Source organism: Haplochromis burtoni, unplaced genomic scaffold (assembly GCF_018398535.1).
Source record: "Haplochromis burtoni strain Fernald_Lab_line unplaced genomic scaffold, NCSU_Asbu1 Contig_8, whole genome shotgun sequence".
In the NCBI taxonomy this organism is placed as follows: Eukaryota; Metazoa; Chordata; class Actinopteri; order Cichliformes; family Cichlidae; genus Haplochromis; species Haplochromis burtoni.
The window spans coordinates 4,633,984-4,650,806 of NW_024582369.1; the positions used below are offsets into that span (position 1 = coordinate 4,633,984).

The 16,823-nt window shown below is 40.4% G+C and overlaps 1 protein-coding gene across 2 annotated transcripts; it reads right to left on the reverse strand.

Annotated features, from left to right (window-relative positions):
• Positions 1–530: 530 nt before the first annotated feature.
• Positions 531–15,391, reverse strand: vegfab (vascular endothelial growth factor Ab). 2 transcript variants are annotated; one of them, XM_005914285.3, is made up of 8 exons: positions 14,743–15,391; positions 12,650–12,692; positions 10,935–11,131; positions 10,421–10,497; positions 8,017–8,049; positions 3,857–3,931; positions 1,922–2,065; positions 531–1,035 (listed from the first exon to the last, which is right to left on the reverse strand). In XM_005914285.3, the coding sequence occupies exons 1-8, from the start codon at positions 14,794–14,796 to the stop codon at positions 1,014–1,016; spliced, it is 645 nt and encodes a 214-aa protein (XP_005914347.1). In that variant the 5' UTR covers positions 14,797–15,391; the 3' UTR covers positions 531–1,013. The 2 variants fall into 2 exon arrangements, with proteins under 2 accessions (XP_005914347.1, XP_005914348.1); XM_005914286.3 differs by lacking the exon at positions 3,857–3,931 and having other exon boundaries at positions 14,743–15,389.
• Positions 15,392–16,823: the final 1,432 nt, after the last annotated feature.

The window sequence follows — 16,823 nt, forward strand, 5'->3', positions numbered from 1 at the left end:
GTGACCTTACACATGGGGAGATAGGACAGCCACAGGTACATAACACTGCATACATAAATAGACCAAATTAAATATGGGTAGACTGAATACTGAAAAATACTCTATAACATAAATTATCTAGAATGAACTATTAGAGAGAGATATTAACTATGTACAGGTTTAGAGAAGCTGTATAATCACTGGATTCTGTATTGAGTTCAACATTGAAGAAAACTACGTCGACAGTTGACAGACTCCTGAAACAATGCAAACAAAAATAATTTAAAAAGCAGTACTCTTTCGTGAGGCACAGTTTTCAAATGGAATCAATCATACAGTGGTTTTCTTGTAGGACATAGCAATACATACAAACTCTATATCGATGACCAGTATCCCTTTAAAAGTATATGGCACTTCAGAGTCTCCTCTGATCACAGACGTGACCCATGTAAGCACAGGTCAGTGCTGCAAAGTCTTCAGAGGGAAGGAAGTGATATCACGAGGAGAAAAAAGGCAAAACGTCGTCTGAGAAAGGTCCATCCATCGCTTAAAAAAAAAAAAAAAAAAAGACACCCACGTCCTCTTCAGTCCTGCCTGCTGTTTTAGCAGTTAAATATATATTAGATTGAGAGGTTTCGCATGTTATGATTGAAACAACCACAGTAGACTCGTATCCAGTGGAGTAATTGTACACAATGATCTGACGATAAGACTACACCTGCACTGCAAGCCTGCTAGAAATGCAAAACCACATAGCTCCTATTTTGCTTTTAGACGAATCATGGGCTTAGTTATTACAGTAGCAGCAACAATTCTGTATATTCTTTTTTTTCTCTCTTTAAATGTGGTCTATGTACACACAGATATACAGTGGGAGGAAATTTCAGTTCAGTCCTTCTTTTTGTTCTGTTTCGGTCCATGGGGAATGCTTTCCACAGAAAAGAAGAGCTTACGGTTCAAAGGTCAAAAAGTGCGTGCTGTGAAGTATCTCTAATATATTCCTTCATCTTGTACATCTGGTGCCCCCACTTCTCTCATCTTCTTGGCTTGTCACATCTAAACAAGAAGAAAGAGAAATGATCATAAGCGCAATAAATGTTTATAGGGAACAGCAAAATCAGCCTATTTTTAATTCTTTTGTCTTGCTCACACAAATGCAGGCAAGGTGGCATTTATTTGGAGATAACTTATCTCATAAACTCCCCTTCCAGTTCTCCATCTATGCCCTACTGCACTATAAGCTGTTCCGATTCATTCACCTCTCAGTACTATCTGGGGATCTGTCTGGCCCAGTAGGCCTACCCCAAACCCCATATGCTGTCACATCTACATAAGGGTGTGGTCCCAGCTAGTGAATTAATAATTAAGTCACTTTGCCGCTTGGTCCTGGGCAAGCAGGGATGCAGCTTTTTGAAATAATCATAGTTGAAAACAATGAAAAGGGCATTGAAACAAATTTCTGCAGACTGCAGACTTTGCCAGTTCAACATATATTTATCCAGAAACTGCAGTTCCTCAAATGACCCAAAATTCCTCACTTGAACCTTCAAATTGGTAGTACGCAAACCGGTTACTGGCATCTCAGTTGCTTTAAATGCAGTCTATGATTTTATGTACTGTTTTTGCATTTAAAAGACTGTAAGACTACAAGAAACAGCATACAATTTTGTATGCAAACCATGTTCCAGTGCTAGTACATTGGATTACAGTAGTTTATAGTTGTACTAGAAGCTATAGTAGTCACGCGACTGAATATGAAGAGAACCTGCAAAAGCCTACTTAGTGGAGTCTAACAGGGATGTTGTGACTAGAGCCTGTTTGCTACCGATGTCATCTGACCGAACTATATTTGGATCTTAAGTTGGTTGCATTACTATAAATTCCACACAGGTTTTCCGTTTAGTCCAACAAATGGGTGAACCACTTTGCCGATGTTACTTACTTGCAGGTCCTCTCGTTGAGCTCTAGCTGGCGTTCTTTACAGTATTCGTCTGTGTGTTTGCAGGAGCACCGGCAGGTTGCAGGGTCCTGTACAAACAAACGCTTTCTCCTCTCTGAGCACTGATCACAACACGGCTCACAAACACTGGACAGACAACACAAGGAGATGGGGAGGAAGAAGGAAAGGCAGATTATCACAGTGCACCGTTATCACCCATAAGAAAGGTCACCCTTGGGTCAACCCTTTCATATGCTCCAGTTTGCTCCTCCGAGCCACTGCCAATTTGTGCTGCATGTGACAGTTGTATAGTATTGCTCACAGGATCCCTCAGAGCAGGCAGAAAGTCAAGCAGTAGAAATAAACCTGCTCCCTACCCCCATCCTTGCCTAGCTGATTCGACCTCTCCTGAATGAACGATATGTGTTAGACATGCAGTTAGCGAAGCTCGAGACCAGTTCATGCATCACAAAGCAACATATGGCTTTAAAGTGCGGGTCAGTGACAGCGCACTTCTCACTCTCACTCTAAACTCGTGATAAAGAAGACTCGAGGGTCTGTTTGATGCAATGTTAGGAAAGATTTCATTTTATTGAAGGAAAGCCGAGGACTAGGTTTCCCACAGAGAGACATGAAATCAAAACAAAGGCTGAAAGTCATCTGAATTACAATTCTCAGCAGGTGTGAAGCCCCAGATACTTCATTGACATCTTAATATACAAATTACAAGTGAAAATACAGACAGGAATCGCTTCACAGTATGAACACTGAAGAAACATGATCTCGTTATATTACTTTTGAATAAAATATTAGTTTTTTATGGTTTTAAACACAAAAGCAGGCAAACAAAGAAATAAAAAAACAGTCCTTGCTAAACAATTTGCTGAAAAAAAAGCAATAGATAGCATCACTCATATCTTCACATAACATGAAAAGTACCAGCATTAAGCACAGGACAGCAAAAAAACCAAACAAAAAACTGTTTGTAAAGATGAAAAGAACAAAGTGGGGAAAGGAGACGGGTACGAGACACAGCAAAGCAGCACAGACTCAACACTGAAGACGGGACTATGATTACAACCCTGGTGATCCCAGCACAGATACCAGAACAGTATGAGCCGGTTGGCAAAGCCATGCTGGTGGATCTGAGATCAGTGTCAGTAGACAGGAGGTTCATGTTACAGCTAGCAGCTGATCTAAGATCTGTTTATTTGAACTCCTTTAAACGTGGACATTATCAATAATAAAAAGAGCTATCTGACAAGAAGCCACAGCCAATTTGAACCCTAGGTTTTTGTCGGTTTTATGATACAATGCTGTATCTCGTCTCGAACATCAGTCAACCATTGCCTCGGTTATATTACTAGGAGATTAGTTGGAGATTTTGAGGTTAATGTTTATTCCTTGCAAGTTGGTATGTGGTCTGAAGTACCCCCTAGTTATCACTCAAAGTTTAACTGAAGCTACCTTCGGCACATCGGCAAACAGGGCATAGTCTAATATCCTGAACATAGACTGTAGATAAAAGGTGGACACAGCCAATATGAATTACCCATTCGTTAGCAAAGACTTCTTTTTTGCCATCGCGGTGTGTTCAAACGAGCGAGGAACGGATCTGACTAAGAAGCTGGATAGCTAAAAATTCCCCTGCTGGCCAGAAGAAAGAATACAGGTTTGAAAAACTTCCACAGTGGAAGTTCCTGAAACCTAAAAACTGTGTATGTCTTTTATATACAGTCTAAGATTCTGAATATTTAGGACATGGCTGACAAGACAAAGTTAGGACACCACACGGAAGCAACATGCTAATCGATAGGGCCGATAAGCAAATTAAATGGTACAAATTAAAAGGGGCAAAATAACTCCTCCCAGATTAGCTTAATTATAAGAAGCGCAACACTCAGGTGCAGGTAGGTGGAGAAGGCAGAGCTGACATACGCATCATGAATTGTATTTTCAGGGTTTTTCTTTCGTTTTCTCTTTTGGCCTTTATTCTTGCCTGTCCGGGATTTTCTGCAAGAGAGACAGGAGAACAAGGCAGAGAGATGCCTGAGAGACTGATGAGAGTGACGTGCTTAAATCTCTGAATGATAATTGCTTAAGCCAACATGAATTGATCGCAATGTTTTTGGTTTTTAAAAAAATATGTATATCATTTTATTAGCTAAGAGTTTTAATTTTTGTTACTGATTGGCTTATATGGGATTCTAACTTCACACAAGGCTCTCTGGACCCAATTAATACGATGAGATATGATGTGAAATGAATGAGCGTAGTGAGAAAGTAACTCCATCATGAGTTAAATGACCTACAAATAACGCTTTTAGAAAGCAAGACAACAACTTATATCCTCTTTCTCAAAAAACAGCCAGAGTAAAGCAGCTCACTGTGTGAATATGATTAATATCGCATATTCCGAGACTAAGTTCCTTCACTGCCCAAAACTGGGCTCAAAAGATATGTATATATGTTTAAATAATAAGTACAATGACTCTGCAGAGAGTGAAAGCATATTGTTCTTTGTAGGTTATGGTGGGTGGAAGTTTCCCAGATGATCTGAATACAAAAAAAATTGGACTTTACCAAAACCGCATCTTTTAGTCTATTTGGGCCAACTCTTTATCACTGACTCGACTCGTTACAAACTGCAGCACAATGAGAACAGGCCAGTGTGTGCTTACAAAGCATGCACCTGGTGTATAGGCTGGATTTCATATGCATTATTTATAACGAGCTGAGTCAGATATAATTCCGCTGCACAAGGTATATTTAATTATGCTGGAAACTTTTTGTTAGTTAGACGTAACAGCAAAAACATGATTACAAGTATCTATTGATATTTATGGCTAGCATATATACAGTACATTAATTCTACTTTCTAAGTAAGAAAAAATATAAAATATTATAAATATTAGGAGGAATAAGAAATAAATAGAAGCGTTGCAATTGTATCATGCACAGAAGACGTGATACAACTGCAGTGTCAGACTCACAGTGATGTGAAAAAGAAAGTTTTAACAGGACTCTATGTAGTCCTGGTAAAAACTAAGTGCACCCCATGATACAAGAGCTTGTCGAACAATTTTTAGCAGCAATATCTTAAAGCAGTTATTTTCTGTAAGACTTTCAGTCTCTCACATCGTTCTGGAGAAATTTTGGTCCACTTTTCTTCACAGCGATTCTCCAGTTCATCCATGTTTGCGGGAATTCATTTATGCACAGCTCCAATGCCCCTCCACAGGATTTCGATCAGGTTGAGGTCTGACTAGGCCATTGCAGCACCTTTCCTTTTAAAGCCATTCTGTTGGAGATTTGACTTGTTGTATGACCCAGTTAGGACCAAGCTTTGGTTGTCGGACAGATGGCCTCACACGGTCTCTAGAATACTTTGGTATATAGAGGTGTTCATGGCCGACTCAATGACTGCAAGGTGCCCAGGTCCTTTGGCTAGAAAACAAACCCAAATTATCATCCCTCTACCACTGTGGCTGATAGTCGATATAAGATGTTTTTGCCGATATGTTGTGCTTGTTTTCCCCAAATGTGGTGCTGTGCATTATGGCCAAACGTCTCCACTTTGGTCTCATCTGTCCAAAGGACATCGTTCCAGAAGTCTTGTGGTTTGTTCAGATGCAACTTTGCAGACCTAAGCCGTGCTGCCATTGTCTTTTTAGAGTGAAGATGCTTTTTCCTGGCAGCCTTCCAAACAAGCCATACATTTAACATGCTAACTGAGGCCTGTAGAGTCTGTAGTTTCTCTGAGCATTGCAGGGTCAGACCTTGGGTTGAGCTGACTCGGACGTCCACTCCTGGGAAGATTGTGGCATTGTGTTAACACACAGCTGAATGTTCCAGACCAGAAAACTGCCAAAACTTTACTTTTAAAGAGATATTAATTAATCGATTATCAATTAATTGATAATGAGCAAATGTACTCGATTAAATTATTATCGGTTAACCAAGTACATTTCATTATCAGCGCTTGGCTGCTATTTACTCTTTTAATCATTGTGGAAGCAAAAAGGGTGTACTTAGTTTTTCACAGGACCGTATAAAGTCCCGTGAAAACTTCATTTTTCACAGAGCTGTATAGTCCTGTGACCTCAGGTCATATCAAAGCACATAACCTGATGTTACTCCATTATTCAGTCACATAGGTGCTTTTTTTAAACTTATGTTCAGTGGGTGACCTTAAAAATAAAGTTGCCCTCTTTTTAGTATGACAGATGTTTTTCTTGAAGGTTTTGCTGCTGTTGGTATTGCAGTCTGTCAAAGAATTTTAGATTTTTAGACTATTATTAGAATTGGATTCTCATTTGACTGAATCTTTCCTTATTTTACACATCTCTTTCCACATGTGTCCACTCTGCACTTGACACCTAGCTACCTTACTGATGGGCAAACCAAATTTCATTTTATGAAAATGACTGGGAAGGAAGGCTGCAGCCATGCTAGCAGCACATTTAGGTTTAACTTTAGCACAGCAGTGCTTTGAGCTAAATGCAACATCAGCATGGTAACTTGCTCACAATGACAATGCTAACATGTTGATGTGTAGCTAGGTAAAAGGCTATTTAGCCTTGGTTTAGTGTATTAGCATGATAACATTTGCCAATTAGCATTATGCCCAGCCGCGGCTGGTGGTGGTATGTTGTTAGTTTTGCAAATACGTATTCATAATCCAAAGCGGGTGATATTGATGGCGCTTTATGAATGATTGGAAGGGACCAAATTATTTTCTGCAGACCATCACCACTCAATGGATGTGTGCAACATTCAAGACTGTCCACCCACTAGTTGTTTTTTCCCCACCTAAACATGAATGTAATAGAGAACAAGTTGGGGGATAACCAAAGTCATGATTAATATTGAAACGATCACTGTTTTCTTGTACAAAATGCGCTAATAATTGTAGAGAATTTTTAGTTCAGGGAAAACTGCGGATGGACTGGCAAACTGAAAAGAATCTGTCATTGCTATCACTGTGAGCATGGCTAAAAATAACATTTTGATTCAGGGATGTATCTGGATCACAGACTGCAGAAGTCATAAATGGGGCTAACTAAGCCCCATTTAGGACTGATTGATAAATACAGCATCTAGGTCTGTGTAACAGAATGAAGCAGACGTGTTTTAAATGTAAAATCCACACAATTTCCGCAGAGACGTTGATAATTAACTAATTTCACAACCTCAACATAATGAGTCATCCTAACAGACTTTGAGACTCTTGCCTTAGAGAGGTTAGCCAACATGAATCAAAATATCAGAAACAAGAACATGAACTGTTACCCTAAAGTAACACCCCACCAAAGCCACACTCGCAAAAACAGTTAAAGCAAAGTTCAAGAAGATCACGCAGCTACCCCTTATCTATATGACAGACGACCTGACATAAAACCAAAACAACAACCCCACAATGGAAAAATATCAACGGCTACTCACAGAAAGAGGATTAAAGAGTTTAATGACCCTTAGCACACTGACTTCTGTAGTATTCAAAGGGAGGCCCTCTTAAGATAGGACTATAAACACCAAAGTTTAACAGATCTTCAAAAACACTGTTATCTATATCAGAGGAGTCAGAAACCAAAGTTGCAGAAGTCAAGTGGCATCTACACAGCAGAGACGAGGGAGAGGAATGCAGATGAGATAGAAAAGGTGGGAAAGGTGTAAAGGACAAGTTTGCAAGTGCAATGAACTCATCAAGTGTCACTCATTGACCTGAGCGGGATTAGCTGGTATTCCCAATGTTTATTATCTGACAGCAGCATGTTAATTTGTGCTCACTATAGGACGATCTCATGTTGCTTGTTCACTGAGGTTTTGATGACATGTTATTGCTTTTGGCTTTTCTATCTGTGTTTTTGTCTTTCTTTTTTTATATTAAAGAAAGAAAAAAGGAGGAAGTGGGAGTGGGAAAATAACAGGCACATCATTTATGTTCAAAAGGGACTATAGTATAATTTGGGAAGGCTGAGAGTTGCAGACAAATGATTGTTTGTTGGCAAGGCAAAACCGGAAAAAGATCAAATCTCAAGTCCCTATTGTTTTCCACCCAAATCACAATCTCCATGCAGAAAGAGCGCTGTACTCACTTTTCTTTCTTTTCTGTCACTTCATTCTTTAACCTGAAAGGCAGAAACAAAACAACATGACATTAGATCACAGCATGCAACTGTATCCCAGTAAACAGATACTTATCAAGATCATCAGGGACTGGGGGCTTATTATCATCATGGGTGGAATCACATGAATCTTTTCACATCACATTGCGTCACCGTCCTTTACCAGAACCTATGATAAATCTAGTTTCTTTTCAAGTATCTGGCATCTGCAACTGGCAAGTGAAATCAATTTATTGGGAAATTTTGCAGTTCTTGGATTATATTCATTGATGGATCCACACAAAACACATACACACAACTACAAACACATTTTGACAGGTTTGCTTCACTTCCCAGCCAATAACAGTGTGGAGTTGCTGGCATATCTGGAGGCAATAGTTATTCCAGAGTCTTAGGAAACAATGTTTCCTGCAAGGTAATAGACCACTTGCCAAGTTTCTGCTTTACATAGTAGTACAGCAAGTCTGCACAGGATGGATAACGCATGGCAGTATATGTGTTTACATATACTGTACATTAGGATACAAATTCTTTACTTCAAGTAGCAACACAGTAAAACATGCTGATCAGGTTTTTAGAGTAGGTATGTCTGTACCTGTAGGTTATGAATATGCTGGCAAAGCTTTCTCATTTACATATGTCTGAATTCTACTGGTCAATCACATCAAATGCAGTCAGTCCAAGTGGTGAGCATTTGCTAAAATGTAGCGTCAGCACCATCAGCGATTGTTCAGTGACAATGTAGCTTTTGATGTGCAGTCATAAACAATGACCCACTGATGTAAAAAGAGATCTAGGTGCAGATGATTCCCAGAAGGGTTGTAAACTTAACAAAACCAAAAGCTATCAACCAACCCTTTAATGTACAATGTTTTTATATATATATATCTATATATATCTATATATATCTATATATATCTATATATATATATATCTATCTATCTATCTATCTATCTATCTATCTATCTATCTATCTATCTATCTATATCTATCTATATCTATCTATATATATATATATCTATCTATCTATCTATCTATCTATCTATCTATCTATCTATATATATATATATATATAGCAGTTTCCCAGCGACTTAATGGCTATAAAGCAGTTCCTGTAATAGTTAAGTCATAATTTTAAAATAGAAGTAAATGGATTCATAGCACCATGTAAATTTTTATAAAGGTGTCTTAAAGGTTTATAGCTTCAAGTAAATGGTGAACTAGGACGTCACTGCTGCAGACATGCAGAACTAATTCCCTGTGGATATTTTGCCCAAATTTGGAAGTTTGATGGACAAGTGGCTTCAACGTGAGATACAGTTAAAAAAGAAAAAGAAAAAGAAGAGCTATTCAACTCGGCCTTTGGCCAATACTCATACTTGCAATGTTTGCTTTATTGTCAGGGTTTCCTGAAACGTGGGAGGATTAGTAAACCTTGACGCTCTGTCAAGGTTTACTAATTCATGACACAGAGCTCAAATCTGCCATCATAATGTCACGAGTATGGAAAACTACACATGTCCAACAAGAAACAGCAAAAAAAGGTGACAAGAAAAAGTGATTATATAGTGTGTGTTGATGCTAGGCCACAAGAGGGACATCATTTGATGTTGATAATGTTACTTGTTTCACCTATTTCTGCCAGTCAAAGCAAAACAGCAAACTGACTGGATCCGTGGTAATTTCAGTCACAGTTAACCTTGTCTCTGGGCAGTCTGTGAGAGGGTCCAGAGACAACTTGTGAACCATCAAACCTAAGACAAGGCCACATCTAAATATAACACTGAATAAAAGCCTCTGAATAGAAGCCATATATACCTAGTTTCCACTGATGCAGAGCCTTTCCATACATGGCAGAAGCTGGGGTAATTTGCACAGGGAAGGGTCTGAGATGGACAGAATCTGCAGTGCACATCGTTCGAACAATAATACAGTGCTGTTTGTACAGCACCATATTGCCCCAGTAAAATGCAAAATGCCACTTTATAACACTTATCTCACAGACCTATATCTAAACTATGGACCGAGGAGCGACCTCCATGTCGCAATTGCAAACAATGCTTTAGAGGGCATTGTACTCAATGGAACCAAGATGAATGTAAGCAGCATTGTGAATGTCTGCTGTGATGTGTTCAAACCTGCTCGGGTCTTTTTAGAATCAGCGAAGTGAAAGAAGCAAAGATAAGATATGGATTTAGGTGATACACATCTGGTGAATGTGTCAGATGAAAACTTCAAACAATAACTTCACATGGCGTGCTTGGCCAACTTCCACTCTGCTCCACAAAGGCACGTTGATTTGCCTGCAGTGATGTTTGGCTGTGCTTTGTGTGGATGTGAGTATGAGTGTGTGTGTGTGTTCAGGGTTTCTTACCTACACTCGCATGCGCTGTGTTCTGTAAAACTCATGAAAATATCATTTTTTTGCCTCCTGGGATTAATTCTTTTAATCTGTAAAAGAAAGAGAAAAATAAGAAATACACGTTGGTGTGTCGTATTTCTAAATATCCAGTGTCCTTCATTGTTCCTCAAGTTAAAGTCAGGGTAGTAATATAATAGAAAAGGCAGATCCGAATGGATCCAAATGCACAGCTTTTGCATGCTGCAATAGGGTTCAGTGCTCAAAGGTCACACCTAAGCAGCCTTTGAGCTATGTGCACTTGGACAGGCTGAAGGGGCTTTTTTGTGCTAAGTACCATGAGGGTCCTGGGCTGGTCGGACAGACACTTGTAAAGCCTGTGCACCTTCTTAGCTTGATGTTTGGGCAAAAATAAACTGAATAAGTGTCCATATTTAGGATACAGACATATCCTTCTTTGGCATAACTGCCAAAGAAGAAAAAACAATATAAAAACACAAGTATTACTGCTCCAAATAACGTTGCTGACCTCCATTGTAACGTTATAAGTGGATGTCGGCGTGCACTGCAGCATCTCGTCGTTGCAGCAGCCGGCACAGCGTGTTAAAACGACGCATGACGGGATGAAGATGTGCTCCACCTCATCTGGATACTCCTGCAGAATTTCCACCAAAAGCTCCCGAGGTTGACACAAACTCTTGTTGTACACCTCCATCAGAGGGATCACTGGGAGACAGAGTAACAGTGCACACAGTTAGAAAATGGCAGAGGAGCCATAGTATAAGTGAGTCACTCCTGAACACACACACCTAAATGGGGATGTGAATAAAGAAAATTGGCAGGCTCACAACAAACACTATACACATAAACATGCACACACACGTTTTATGTTGTATTATTCCATCGAGTAGCGCTCGGTGTCTACCATCAAATACAGACTGGACTGACCTACTTTTACACACTTATGTAATTCCTCACTGAAATTAACAAGTACTCCTCTATGTTGTGTTTCCAACCCCTTTCACTTTTCACTTCAGGAGTGACGTTACCAACCCTCCAGCTTCACCAAAGGCCTCTCAGATAGACTCAAGAACCCCTTCATCAACACCAGCTCTTGTTTATTTGAGCTAATTAGATCCGGACTACTCTCAGCTTACCAATTAATCTGTGCAATTACTTTTAGCTTACCATTCATCGTTTAGAGAACAGTATCAACTTTTTTACCCATATTGGCTTACTTTTTCAGCTGTTCATTTGCCCATCTCACCTCTAAATCACAGTATTAACAGTTTATCTGTTACTTTATGTTAACAAACCCTATCCACATATGTGTGACCCTCAAATGTATTTACCACCCCTTCATATGTCAGTCAGCGATATCCTTCAGTCTCATTGGTAGTCTTTACCACTATTGCCATCTACAGGTCAAACTTTTAGGTTATTATCTCAGCATCTTTCCAAATATCCATGTTAACTATAGAAGTATCCCCTAGGGTAGATGCACCCTGACTCGGAGTCACTGCTGTCTGACGTCATCACCTGCACTGAATATTCTCTGGTCTTGAATGTCACCCAATTTTTTGTATCCATATTGCCTAAAGCTGTAAACTAATAGCCTGTTGTGTGCTTTTCACCTTCAGTCTATTTCCCCCCCACACACCAACCTCCCGTCACTGAGTCTTTGCAGGAGTTCTGCTCTTGAGAAAGATGTTAGCACACAGACCGGCAATACCTCCAGAACATCACTCAGAGCATTGCTGGACCTAAAACAACCCCAGTCTGAGAACCCTCTGGGAAGCCAAACCAAACATGCTGGGCCTGAGCAACATCACGAAGTTCAGCTTCTGATTGTCCAATTTATGTTGGGCAATGCTGGGATTGTGCAAAACTAAACTTAAGGCCAAGAGGGTGACATTCCTTTCTATAAAAGACTCTGGTCTCTATAACATTTCACCAGCTTAACCTCAAACGAGGAGGAATGCTGTTCAACATGAACGTGTCCAACGGTAAGATTTAGAGATGAAACAGCTCATTTTTTTTAGCTTTAAAAAAAAAAAAAAAAAGGAGAGTCATGGTCCCGGATGACTCTCCATAGGGTCAAATGACAATTTTGTCCACTAGGAGGCAATAATTTGCCTTTAATGTCAAGGTGAAATTCAAACCAGCCCTTTGTTTTATTGGCTTTTAGCCAACAAGGGAGTCCAGCACAGACTGTATTCCCACGGTGCCCTGTAGGACACCTACCGTTATGTGGACCTCTTTCTGTTTCCCTCGGTATGTGGGCACTCTGCAAGAAAAAAGAAATAAAAAAAGCACACCGTTAGTTACAGTAGATTGTGCAAGAACTTAGCATAACCCTCTCCATGCCCCTTACTTATCCACAGTTGTGCCAAAGACATATTTACATTATGACATGGCTGTTGAAACATGAAAACCACACAAACATGCCTCTTATCACAGGCCAACCTACACACGGTATAGACTGCAATGACATTTTAAGGGTTTAAATATTCATAAGCTTTTAACACTAATAACAATAAGGTTCTATAGAACATCAGCTGTTCATCCGAGGGGTAGCAGTTTTTCAAAATAAAACACCCGAAGATACAATTCCTTAATCAGCCTGCTCCTAGTCTAATTATAACTTATATGTATATGTGGTGAGGGAGGCCGTATATGGGCAAATGTTTGATCGGAGGCACAGCGTGTCAAACCATCTGACCTAAGTTCAGCCACATTAACGTGACCAAACTTCATAAACTTCAGGATTGGCTGTTGAGTTTCAGTTACTAGACCTTTATTGTTGTGCGGCTCCACTGCTTCCAGGCAGCACGGATTAATAACCGCTGCCATTAAAGCCGGCAAGAATTTCAGCCTGCTACTTTCCCCTCACAGGGGGGTAGCTGTCACCACACCAGTTGGGCCACAAAGGATTTTTTTTTTGGCAACTTTCCATTCGTTCGTTACGCACAATGCCGTCTCGTCTTCACACACGCGCGCGCGCACAACCCTTCCCTCTCCCATTTTTTTTTCACATAGGAGCACGCGCAACTCACGCAATATCTCACCAATGTTGCATGAGATACGGCCTGTGCCGAGTGAGCCGGCATTTGGCGATAAGAAACTCTTTTCTGTTTCTTAATGAAAGGAGAAAGGAGGAGGAAAGAGGAGGAGGAGGGGGAAAAGAAAAGAAAGAAAGGAGAGGAAAAAAATGAAGAAGGTCGGTTTGTTAGCAGGCCCCACCCCCTTCTGGTGGCGTGAGAGGGTCCAACCTTGTGGGCCGAGAGACCCCAGCCCCCCCCAAAAAAGCGCACTATACATTAATGTATGGGTGTCAAGCTGCCAGCACCGGCTCTTAAACCGAGTGATGATACATGCCGGCTTATAGACGAGCATTTTAGCCTTCACCCGCGTGCAGTCCAGTGTTGATTGAGAGGCCTAACTGTCATTAAGTGATCCAGTTAGTTCAATGAACACTTCACCGGACTCCAGCCTGCTAGTGCTTTTATTATGCCGGGGCTGAGATGCTCGCGAGAGGAGCTGTGTTGCCGCCGGAAACCAAAAGGAAGCAATGGGCTCTTTTGAAAGTGGTGTTACAAGAAAGTCCAATCATGTTACAGGAAAACGCGCAGCCTCCTACTGAGGTTGTATTTTTTTTTCACCTTGAAACCTTTGCTCAAAGCCATACCAGCAGTTGATTAATGATTATATAAAAACGATTTACAGTGGGCACTAAAGCGCCATTACAATCCCGCCGCTAGATCGGCTGATTAATCTCGGTTTGAGGGGGATGACTAACGTTCGGTCACTACTGGAATCAAGGGCTGAATTCCAGTTTGAGAACTGGAGCCGCTTCTTGTAGCAGAAAAAGCCAGAATGCCGGTAGTGAACCTGCTCACAAGTCCTAAATCAGAATGGAGCCACTGCGCCTTTAAAGCGTAATAATATCTCCAAGGTGGTTTTTTAGAGCAGGCCTGCAGTCAGCCAACGCCAAACTTAAGATGATTTTTCTGCGTTTTAATAAAAGAAATAAACACTTAGCGTAGATTTACAGGATAAAAAAAGGCTCGCAACACCCGCCGAGTGTGTGTGGGTTATGTTTATACAACGCCACTTTTGCGTAATGGCTGTTTAAATCTCCTCAAAAAAAAAAGAAAAAAAAAAAAGCCACAAAACATTTGAGCTTGTTTAAACACGAGCGGTGACCTAGCTAGAGGAAAGACAAGGACAAGCTACACATTAATGAGCAGTCCCTACATGGCTCAATAGATGTGATCTTTTTTTTTTTCTTTTAAATTTGTTCTCTATGGGTCAGTTTGCTTTCCGGGGACACTCACCTTGACAGCTGACAGCGTCAAAAATAATAGTGTCAAACTGTCAATAAAGTTCATGGTGTTTGAAATCCAATCCAAGGGGGCAGACAATCTTTGTTTAGAAAAAAATAAAATCAGCAGGCCAAATGTGGCTTTTTGTTCTCAAGCATGAAGTTCACAAGTACGACAATATACAAGAGGACCGGCTAAAACTTCTCTGAAAGGGCAGGAGGTTGTAAAAGCAAATCCATGCTGGTCCCAAGGATACAATCCTTCGCGTGTTAACTACTTCTTCTTTTTGTCTCAACTGTTGCCAATTATTTTCAAGATATCCAGAAACACGAGAATCCAAGATGCACAACGTCTCACATTGTTCCGCAGCAGATCTTTATTTTCTTGCAAGGGAGTAGCAATCCACATTACAGAAATAATCCCATGCTTGTTGAGCCAGGCGTCTCCAAGTGTCTGTCCATTTGAAACTTGAAGCCGTGGACGAGGATGATGTTCAGTGGAAAAGAAAACCGCGGTGTCAGTTTAATCGTGGCGAGCAACTTTTGTCTCTTTAGCTCTGGCTGATTTATCTTTAACCCGGTATCATCACTCTGCTCTTGTCTTAGTGCGTCCTCTTCTGTCTGTCGTATAGTGTGGTGAGATCGCGGTACGAAGGAAGTGAATGATTTGGTAGGTGTGTCCTATAGAGCTCTGCGCTAATAGGAGCCCAGAATGCCCCCACCAAAAAAGAAAAAAAGTGATCTTATACATGTGTAATATTGCATATAGGCAAATAGGCAAGATTTACAAAGGGGTTATATATAAAATAGACACATGATCAGTTTTATATCATTATATCTGCGTTGTTGTATCTGTCCTCTGTTCTACATTATGACCAATCCATCCCTTAAAATATCGTTGTAGAACTGTTATGTGATATTTCATGAAACTTCGTTTCCCCTCTTGGCCACAGCTGCCTTGAAAAATATATTTTAAAGTCGGTAAAACGCCTTCCATGTAAAAAAAAAAAAGAATATGTAAAAGTCACTTTGGAAAAACAAACAAACAAAAAACAAAAACAAAACAAAAAACCCTGAATGAAGCTCCTACTGTGTGCCAGGTATGCTCTCTCTGGCTCAGAATGACTCGATATCAGTTTAGAGATATGGTTGATAGCTTATATGCAACAAGTCATTTACAGCAGCTTAAACACCGCTAATCGTTTTTTAAAAAAATATTTTATTTTTAGTCGATTTTTAAAAATCATTTTTAAGGCAAATACCAGACATCACGTTTTTTTTTTGCCACAACACCTGTCTATTTGTACTTCCCCCCCCCCAAATTTGTATTTCTTTTACATGTGAATAAGAAGAAAGAAAACTCTTTGGATACGACAGTCGTATCACGGGGTCGTTGCAGCGCAGATCTACGCAACAAATGAACTCCTTTTTGGGGCACCTTCCGAATCGTTTACTGCGAGGGAAATACCGGTGAACGCACACCGGCGCAATAATCTTGTGAGGTTTTAATTTTGTACTGGGGCTCTAATGCGGTACCGGGGTAAGTATTTTCCAGCCTTGTGACTAGACATGAGAGGGCACCCAACTTGTCGACGTAGTAGAGCGTGTGTGGCTGGACACGTAAGCCTTGTGCGTGCGTGCTCCGGTCAACGTTTTCCGCTTGTGATCCGCTGCGACGCACATATCAGGTGCGGTCTGCATCCCTGAGCTCGGCGGAAAAGAAAAGAAGTATTTGCGTCGTGACTTCCTGGACAAAATATTCTTCGATGGACGTATTTTCTGTGCAGTTTCTCGCCACCTGCCCCCCAACACTCCTGTTGGGGGGCAGGAGGAAAGGGGGAGGAGGAAAGGGGAGACAAGATGAGAATATAGTTATGGTGACGCCCTTGTGACGTTCACAATGATGCTAAGGACAATTAAAAAAAACAAAAACAAAAAACCCCCACAGTAAAGACAAAAAGGCTCAATCTGAGTAAGAACAATGAAGACAGCATGGCAGTTATTTAATTAAATAAAAGCCACACCTTCAAATAGTTAACAACAATGACTTATTAGCAGAAAATAGATTTTACAAGCATTCATGGATATATTAAA

Bases quoted from the DNA above. Each gene is read 5' to 3' on its own strand.
- vegfab (XM_005914285.3), bottom strand. From the start codon at position 14,796: ATGAACTTTATTGACAGTTTGACACTATTATTTTTGACGCTGTCAGCT. The intron at 10,498-10,934 runs GTCAGCAACGTT...TTTCTTTTACAG, and splicing joins CTTATAACGTTACAATGGAG to ATTAAAAGAATTAATCCCAG. The intron at 2,066-3,856 runs GTATGTCAGCTC...TTGTCTGTCCAG, and splicing joins GAAAATACAATTCATGATGC to TGTTTGTGAGCCGTGTTGTG.